The sequence below is a fragment of the Amblyomma maculatum genome, chromosome 1 (genome assembly GCF_055883805.1).
Source record: "Amblyomma maculatum isolate TAMU_Amacu chromosome 1, ASM5588380v1, whole genome shotgun sequence".
NCBI lineage: Eukaryota > Metazoa > Arthropoda > Arachnida > Ixodida > Ixodidae > Amblyomma > Amblyomma maculatum.
The window spans coordinates 415,786,581-415,795,987 of record NC_139344.1 but is presented as its reverse complement, the minus strand read 5'-3'; the positions used below and the strand labels follow the sequence as shown (position 1 = coordinate 415,795,987).

Genomic DNA, 9,407 nt, shown 5'->3' with positions numbered 1-9,407 from the left:
CGTCCCAGGGCCCCATATATTCTTCGTTACCGATATCCAGCAGAGTGGCAGACGCCTAATAATCGTCCAATATTTTTCACCGGTTCCTATGTCGGCCACATTTCCCGGCACCACCGCAACACATGGCCTCCGACTCCTCACACTGGGTTGTCCTACACTGCCGCTGAGAAACGCCGAGCAGTTTCCCGCCCCGACGCTAACCAATCAGATTCGCTCAACAATTCCGCGATGTTACCGACAACACCGATCTTTCAACTCCCCATCTACACGAGGCCCTTGATTTCCATCCCCGCGGTCCCTTCGATCGACGGCTGCTATCTCATACAACCGATCTGACTTGGAAAACTAGCTGATTTAGCTCCCGGAGGTGACGCTGTATCCACGACCGGGCCCACAAATTCTCTACAGACCTCACGCTTGAAGTAACTGGACAGTGGTACGGATGGTGGTCGCTTGAGTTCGCTTGTAGACACTGGAGCGCACACCTCCGTAATGAGCGCATATCTTTGTGTCATTTACACAAAGTCCTAACGCCGGTTCAGTCTCCAGTACGTGTCTCGTACATCGGCACGGTTGGTGTTGACGGACTCTGCACTGCCCACGTTTGTGTTGCTGGCCATGAACTCCCGGTGCAGTAGACTGTTTTGAACACTTGTGTTCATGACCTTCTACTCGGCTTAGGTTTTCTATCAGAACACTACACGCTGATTTGTTGCTCGCAAGGTGTCCTACACCTAGATCTTCCAATCATCGATCCTAAACCCTTGGCTTCTCCCGGTTCTATTCGCCGGACAATATTTCTCCGCCCTCACTAGTCATCTCATTCGTTACCCTGAGCCCCACTTCATTAGACCCCAATGGTGATTATACTTAGTTTATCCTTAACTGCTCCGCAACGGTGCACTACCCAATACCGTCGCTACAGTAAATGGAAAGCCGTTGCGTCACTGCCGTTCCCAAACTTCAGCTATTCGGCACAAGTGCTTCCGCCTTGCATATGTGTGGCGACATTCTCGGCTCTTGGCTCCTGTCAATTTGCAGCACTGGACGCTGACCATACTACCGCTTCTGAAGATCCTGCCCACGCTCCTACTCCGACTGACGCGATCATGGCAATGATGCTCTCCGATTTGCTCTCTGCCCAATACTGTTAGCTGCGTGCACGTTTCGAGTCCTATATTGACATCTTCGACCTGTATAACAGCGCCCTCGGCCAAGCTCTTATCGTCACGTCCCTCATCGACACTGGCAACTCTCCTCCTGTTTGCTGCCGAACATACCGAATGCCCCATGCAAAACGACAAATAATTCAGAAGGAAGTGGCAACAATGCTTGAAAGGAACATTATTGAGCTCTGTGACCGCAACTGAGATTCTCACGTCGTTCTGGGCAAGAAAGATGGCTCTTGGTGCTGCCATAATGCAGACAATTAACCATGTTCAAACAGAGGAAGGCCAACAAGATTCATTTCGGAGAACACTTATCACAACAGATATACATATTAAGAGGGAATAATGGTGATGGAATTGTAAAGGAGTAAACGTAGCCGTGGAGTAGAACACAAATCTACATTTAGCCAAACGGTCAAAGCGAAAGTGATGGAGATAGAAGTCAGGAGATATGGACCCATAATGAAATTATAAGCTGGAAGGCAACGTTAAAGGGAAAAAGAACGGGATGGTTAGACGACAGCAGATATGTAGAGGTTTGTCGTATGAAGATTGGGCGAGAAAAACTGGCAATCCTATACATTCAAATTTACACGACCTCAAGCGTACAGGGATCTTTTTAGCAAGCTTGTATTTTCATACTGAATAGCAAACTGGAAGTCAAGGATTTGAAAGTTACTGAGCGATCAGCTTTGTGTTGGCTGGCTGCTCGGTATTTCCTGAGGTAATCACTGGGAGTATGCCAAATAAGGTCTGTAGGCTTCTACAAAGGCTATTCAATATTAATTCATATTCGCACTGTCAATAAGGCCAATCAGTTGATAGAGACACGTGCAGGGTACAACCTACCTCTATAAGCAGCCTTCATATATTATCCGAAAGCATTTCGCGCCATGTCGACGTCATGGTGTAGAAGAGGCATGAGTAAAAGTATTGGAAAATATGAAGAACAGTTGCACAGCCTCCACAGCCCACCGTATAGAAGAAAAGTGTCACGCAGGAGAGACGATCTCTCTACTAGTATAGTCACTGCTTGATTATACATTATACATTAACAGGCTTTGAAATGAAGTTATTTTTTATAAGAGGTCAACATCCCAAAACGACTCAGATTCTGAGAGACACCGTAGTAAGGGCTTCTGAAATTTCTACCACCTGCGGTTCATTAACGTCCACTGATATCGCGCAGTGCGTGCTGCTTTTCGCCTCCAACGAAAAGCGGCTGCCTGGCTGAAATGCGACATCATGTCGATGGGTATACAATGGAGCGTCCCAACCATTGCGCCTGCGCTGCTTGGTTAAATTAGGAAATGTTGGGAATACATTTTAGAGGAAAATATTCAAAAGAAATGTGATTCGCAGACGACACTGCCATGCTAAGGAAAGTTGAAAACGAACTGCGATGCTAGTACATGAGCGAGGACCTGGACTCGAAAAGCGGGACGGTGTGACCAAAACTATTATCAAAGCCTAAATATATCGCAAGAAAACAGCAGATCTTATTAGGCAGCAAATCACTTAAGGTGGTGAAAGGGAATGTGTCTAGTGCTGATTATCACGAAATGTCCGAAACATCAAGATGAAATTATTATTAAATCAATAGGGTCGAGTATATTCGGCGCGTGTTCTCAGGTTATGAATTTCCTCTTATTAATATCCTCTCGACAGTAAAGCATGAAACCTCTCTCTTACTCGTCGATGCTAAGAAAAAATGTTTAATAAGAATGGTAGGGGATAACTCCTTTCAGGAGAGTTTCCTATAAACATTTTGTTAAACCTGCTTCCATTTCGATTTATTCAATTGGCTTTTGCCCTACCATCTTATCTGCTGTACACCCTGGTTAGCTCAATGGGTAGAACGACTGCCACGGACAAGGGCGACCGATTGTTAAGCTACGAATTTTTTTAGAACGTTGCGTGGCGTCCGTTTGTAGCTGCTCTGGGGGTGCTAATAAAGAATTACTTCCCATTAGAGAACAACTCAAGCTAAGTGTATTCATTCTTCTTTTACATGATATAATGACGATATATCACTTTGTGGATGCTTTCGATCCCGGCAGTATCTGTAATTCATAATTTTGTTTTGACATGTTTACAGTTATTCAAGCAATGTTTCGTCGAAGACACCTATTTGTTACTTTCTATATATCGGTAACAAGCTGATATAAACCAACTTGAAAGAGACCGCTTAGTCGAAAAGATTCAGGTGTTTTTGCGGAGCAATGAAATATTTTTTTTTTGTTATCCAGAATTTTAAGTTTATATAGTGAAGTGCGCTGGAGAATAAAAGTTAATTGCTTAAAGTACAGATTAGACTATATGCGCAGGGATAAAATTAACTTATTTGCCGCTTCAGTTGTGTGCGTGTACATCACAGACAAAAGCGCTGCACTGTCTACGCTGCACTAAGTGGGCGAAATTAGCAATGGGGGTGAACAAAAGCAGGTAAACTAAATCCAGTGACGGATTATAACCATTTTGAGAACTGTGCTAAGCGGATAAAAACACGTTGAACTCTAGCATGCGTTCTAGGATTTCGGTGAATGAATTTGTTGATCCAAGGTTGCTCATCTAGGCCCTATTTGGTTGAATCCGTAGGGTATTAGCGTCTAGTTAATGTACTTCGAGGCCTTGCAAGATTAAAGAATTAGTCCTGAAAGGTTCGGGCCTAAGATACGCAGCAGTCTACAGCCTTTCACATTTATTTATTTTTTGTGTTTTCGGCCGCATTACTTATGCGCCTGGCAGCTTTAAAATGTGCTCGACCTAATGTCTGCTAAATTTCATCTCTCCATTGTTGTGCTTAAAAAAATTCTTCTGGAACGGATAAAGGGTCTGAGAAATGCGTCCTTTTCTCCCCGATGCTCTCTTGGGGTGCAATGATGTTCCTGCTTCAGGCTGGTGAACGTCGGTTTTAGATCGTTGGGTTGTTAATATTCAGATAATCATTTTAGCTTAGGTACGAAGGCAGCAGGTATCGCTCTCTACACAACACTAAAAATTACTGAATTAGCTTTGCCAGCAGCCTTAGCAAGGCGATCTTATAGCTCGGAAGGTTGCCTTCTTCCAGTCACTTTAGTAAGTTCTACGTAAAGTTATCTACAAAGCTCTTCTGAAGACTGCCCACTTAAACCTCCCGTTATGCTGAGCACCCAAAAAAACGTGCGAGTAAGCCTGCTTTTTAAAGAGAAGAAGAGCAGAAGCGAGTGGTATGCTGATAGGATGCGGAGACGCCGCAAAAGTCTTTAAATTTTCATGCACCTCACGGTAATCCGTCGAGCACAAGCTGGTCAGTAGTAACTAGATCTCAACGCTTTTCTATCTACGTTTTCGTTCTGCCCGGCCCTGCACGCCTGGCTCCCGTCTCCGAAGCGCGCACCATCGCTCTTCGAATAAAGCTCCGGTAACGTCGTAAACCGGTGATAAATTGCTCCGTAGGGCACCACCGGCCACGTTTCGAAAGCCTTTCTAGCCGAGCCGGGCTCGATGTTCCGTCGATGCCATCGCCTCTCTTCCGGATAAGTCCCTCGGCACAGTAGCTGCGTGCTCCTGCCTCGCGAGTTGCCCCTCGCCAACGACGATGCGCATAATTATGTACACCGGCAGCCCGCCGCGCGCTGCAGATAGGGAGCTCGTCGATTTACTCGGCGCCGGAGGAAGTGGTGTGAGTGAATGATGAAGCGGAGCAGGTTGGCTCTAAGGGAGTTTGTTTGTATACCTAATCTAATGTGCTGGTCTCTTATGGATAGACACCTCTTTTGAAAGTCCAAATGGAGAACGACAAATCCTTTGCGTGCACAGATTTTGCGCTCGATTCAAAACGGCACTCGCACGCATCAAGAGGTCTATTGTTAGCGTGTCTTACGTGACACTTGTTGCTAAAGCGTAGTCTACGGCAACCTTTGAATGAATGGACCGATGAGTTGAAAACTATTTCGATGAAACGAGCGTTTGTCGCAAGAGCCCTTATTGCAATCTGTGCGAATATTATGGGCTATAATTTCACCCCCCCCCAAAAAAAAAATTTAGCTGGTTCTGTAGAAAAGAGAGCAATCGTCGCCGAATGTGTTGCTCTTATTTTGTTATTAGACCAATTGATCGTATCGTAATGGGGCTTTCAGTGGCTAAGCAGCAATGAGCAATCACTCATAGCATGATTTCCTGTTGGGAGTTGCATGTTGACTCTCGGTGACTGGGAGCCCAGAGCTGTTGTAATTTTACACCTTACTTTCATCCATCGGGTCAGCAGAGGCAGCATTGCAATAGATCAGCTACAATGTTTGTTTACTGCTCATCTTCAAATCACAGCTAGAAACTGCTCACTACCTCTCTTGTTTCACTTCAGAAATAGAGCAGAGTTGAAACTGAAAATTGACGAGGTACAGCACCTGCCCTACAATGCAGCGTGACGTCACTTACAATCAAAACACAGCTGTTCGTGTTTATGAAGCTATTTCTAGGATGTTATCACGGAAATTTTGAGCTTTATGAAGCTGCCGTAGCCGGGTTAAAAGCACCAGGAACGCATACAGTAAAGAGGCGGACTAAATTACCAGATATATTCGGTTACCGTCATAGATATAGATGCATGGGAGGAGAAGAAGTAAGAGTAAGAAAACGAAAATGTGGTAGCTAGCGGCGGCCAGTTGAAGGGAGAGAAAGAAAGTTTGTCCACACGGCTTTAATTCACGAACACCTGTCTCTACCCAACCCCAAGGGAACTCATCAGTGCTGTTGCGGTTAATAGGGGTAACGGCCGTTGCACTACAATGAGTTAATTAAGAGCAGACAGCCTTGTTAGTTGATGGGCGCCTGTGGAGACACCAGTTGTGTTTATATATGTGCAGAAATAAAATGAGCACTCGCTTCAGGGTTTCGTTGTAAGCCTCTTTTTCACCAGTTAACTAGGTAGGCTTTTTAAATTGAGAAAACAACTCACGTTTGTAACAGCAGCCCCTATCCATGTTTGGAAGAACTCTAGCGCTTGCAAATAGGAGGGACCAGACTATACTCTTGAGTTTTAAGAAGAGGATTAAGCAATATAGGTTTCTCATAATAGCGCCAATGTTACATTGGAAGCGAGTAACTGAAATAGTTGTAGCATAACTTAGTGAAATGCAGACCTAGCTTCTGCTTTCAGAAACAGTGTAGCGTAGGAGGAGTGGAAACGTCTTGGTAATGTCAAGAACAATATGGTCAGGGCTAGAGTCAGCTAATGTCCTCAACAATGCAACGTTGTGGACAGCAATGGCTAAACGTACTTGACCCTTGGAGCGGCTCTCAGTTGCATTTTGTGCTCTGGAAAACAGTCAAAATTACGAAAATAATTTAGGGGCATAAAATGCAGGAAGCAGTTTTAGTTCTTGGGACACCTCAACTAGACCGCCTCCCTGCCTGACTTTTGATGCGCAGGCAGGATGTCATTTTATTTCGGTGCATTTCATCGGAGCCAGCACTTCGTTACACAATTACCAAAAGTACGTGTCACAAGTACAACCTTTTATATCAAAGCTGCTCATTTGCAAGTTGTTTTGCAAGAACGCATCTGTGGCAGCCGTTCCCTCGCGCTGACGAATTCTGAAGCTGTGCCGCTCCGCCCCACAGAGCTTGCCCCAAGTGCACAGGGTCTCCAACCCTGCGGCGCGCTCATTGTCTCTCGCGCAGGCAACCTCCCCCTGCTGGCCGGCTGCGGAGCCGGCGCCGGCGTATTGCTGCTGTGCGTGGTCATAGCAGTGATCCTGTGCCGGCGCCACTCTCGCCGCGCTGGCCTGGCAGCTCAAGCCCTTTCCCTGCCGCTTCGCCAACTGGAGCACAGTCCCACGTGCGCGTCGCGACAGACGCCCTTCCTGCCCGAGCTCAACTGCAGCCTGCACAGACCGCAGCATCTGCCGGGGCCTGTGCCGCCCGCCAGGCCGCCGCCGTTCGCCAAGCCCCGACGCTCACCCACTGACGTCTAGCGCTTCGGAGCATCATTACAGTCCCGAAGTTGTTATGCTGGTCTAATTCCTCATGCACGCACAGAAGACGCACAGTGCGCGCTCTACACCCTTTGACCAGTGATATAGAAGCAAATTGTGTGCATGTGTGTGACCGAACGGCATCGACATCAAGGTGGAGCAGTGCTTAGCTTTGAATAGATTGTGCAGTGTGTGCGCTGAGGTCCACTAATAAGGGACGGTCAGTGCTAATGTTATGACAAGTTGGGAACTTCGTCGCAAACCGCATCGATGTTTTATCGTGAAACAAATAACGTGGTAGTATTGAATGCTGCTTCAATCACAGTGAGAAAATGTGCAAGGCAAGAAGTCGAGCTTCACGGCGTATACGTAGGACATATTACCTTTCTCTCACATAGTGAGTTATGTTTGAATTCTGCTTTAGTCCAATATTGAAAGTGGCACGCCAAAAGGAAAAATCTCTAGGAAAATGCAAGAAGCTCTCTGTAAACCAATCAGATGCTAGTTCTCCCACAGGCGCGAGCAAAGGCACTTTCCTTTGCACATGTTTCAAAATACTATATTTAATAAGTTAGATGTAACTTCCATTCAAATTTTCCATCCCTCTGGCTTCGCACATTTCTGGCCAGCATTCGACAGTAACAACATAAGAAAAGGAGATCGGTGGGTGCATTTCGAAAAAGGGAATTCAATCCTTTGTAATAATCTTTAGCAAACGAACACTGGAGTTGCAGCCTCACTCTCGGCATTCATTTTTCCAAATGCTATCCCCGATTCAATGCTGCACAGAATGTTATTTCCGAGCGTTCCCTATGACGAATTGGCGCAAAAAAAGGCGCTTAACTTTAATACGATGTGTATAACGATAGATCTCACAAATTAGCGCGTAAAACCAAGCTGACTTATTGCCAATACTGCTCGTGCAGGGCAAATGTATCGAACGCTCCTGTCATTTAAACCAGGTAATCGCCGGAAAACCTTTGATTTCTGCTACGGATTATACGTTCTTCAATTTCGGTTCTTATGCTTATTAGTACGCCATGCATGCAGTTGTCAAGTTGCTCGCGAAAACGCATTACGTACTCGATGTGAATGATGTCACTTTTTAGGCTATTATTAGAGTCAAGATTTCACCGGTAGGAAAACCTGTTTTAATTTCGCCCTAGAGAACAGCGTTCGTGCTTAAGCCTGTAATCCTGAGTCGTTAGCAAACGCCCTGATAATGCTGAGGCAAAAGAGGGATTAGCGTTTGAGGAGCATATAGGATTATACTGCCATTTTTCTCCTTGATTTCTTCGTGGGTCATATTGCTAACATTAAGTTATCAGCAATATTTCTGCACTACGCGCTGTCAAGCACGGTGGTTCATGACAGAAAGGGCTGCTCGCTCATTTCTTCACTCCTATTTTCGTATTCCGTGACTAACACTGAGAAGGCCCACATTAACACCACGAAAGTAACCATTCAGCATGCTTCTAAGTACGCGCAATCTGCTTAGCAGAAAGGAAGCCACCACTCTTCTACGTTACCTGTTTCACTCTCTTTAAAGAAGCCGAATTTTTTACAGTCACTTGCATTCATAGGACCAAAAAGATGTGAAGTTTACGCTGAATGAAGCAGTCACGGTTTTACGTTTTGGAGATTACTCAGTTATGCTGGTGTAAAATTGTCTCTGTCCGCTATATTTATTATTCCCCGTGAGTGAGTGGAAGGATGCGAATCCAAATTTAAATTGAAGGTATCCATGATGTCTTAAATGGTTTCTGAAAGTTCCTCTATGAACTTGGATTAAGCTCAACGCTGTTGACGCACTTATGTACATAGGTTAGAAAACAGGCACTGTGAGACGCTATGACGCGTGAAGGTTGCCATAGCTGTTTCGCAACTGCCGAATTAAGAATTTGTTCCTTATATGCGTTTCAGCTGCCGTCTTCGTCTCGACATTTGTAACTGCGAAGCAGTCGGCCGAGGCATCTCGAGGAAGCGTGCGCCATCAATAGAGGCCCTTCATTGTAATATAAAGATGGCACCCCTGTTGAGTGTATTGCATATTGGGGTGATTTAAGGGACATTTTGAGAGATGTCACATCATATTATTTGCGCAGAAAAGCAGCTATTGACTTTTGAGCGCGGAAGAAGGTACAATGGAGCCTTCATCTCAATGTCACAGGTTTTAAAGTGCAGTGCGGTTACGAGACATAATCCTTATTTCGCGCTCTTGTGTACAGATACGAAATATATACATATACTATATATATATATGCATAAGCAGACTTTGCTG

The 9,407-nt window shown here is 45.3% G+C and overlaps 1 protein-coding gene across 1 annotated transcript in view; it reads left to right on the top strand.

Moving 5' to 3' along the window:
• Positions 1 to 7,126, top strand: part of LOC146208993 (neuropilin and tolloid-like protein 2) — a 43,706-nt gene extending 36,580 nt beyond the window's left edge. The window contains exon 7 of the mRNA XM_084587349.1: positions 6,834 to 7,126. Within this exon, the coding sequence (XP_084443475.1) occupies positions 6,834 to 7,126 (293 nt within the window). The remainder of the gene's footprint in view (positions 1 to 6,833) is intronic.
• Positions 7,127 to 9,407: the final 2,281 nt, after the last annotated feature.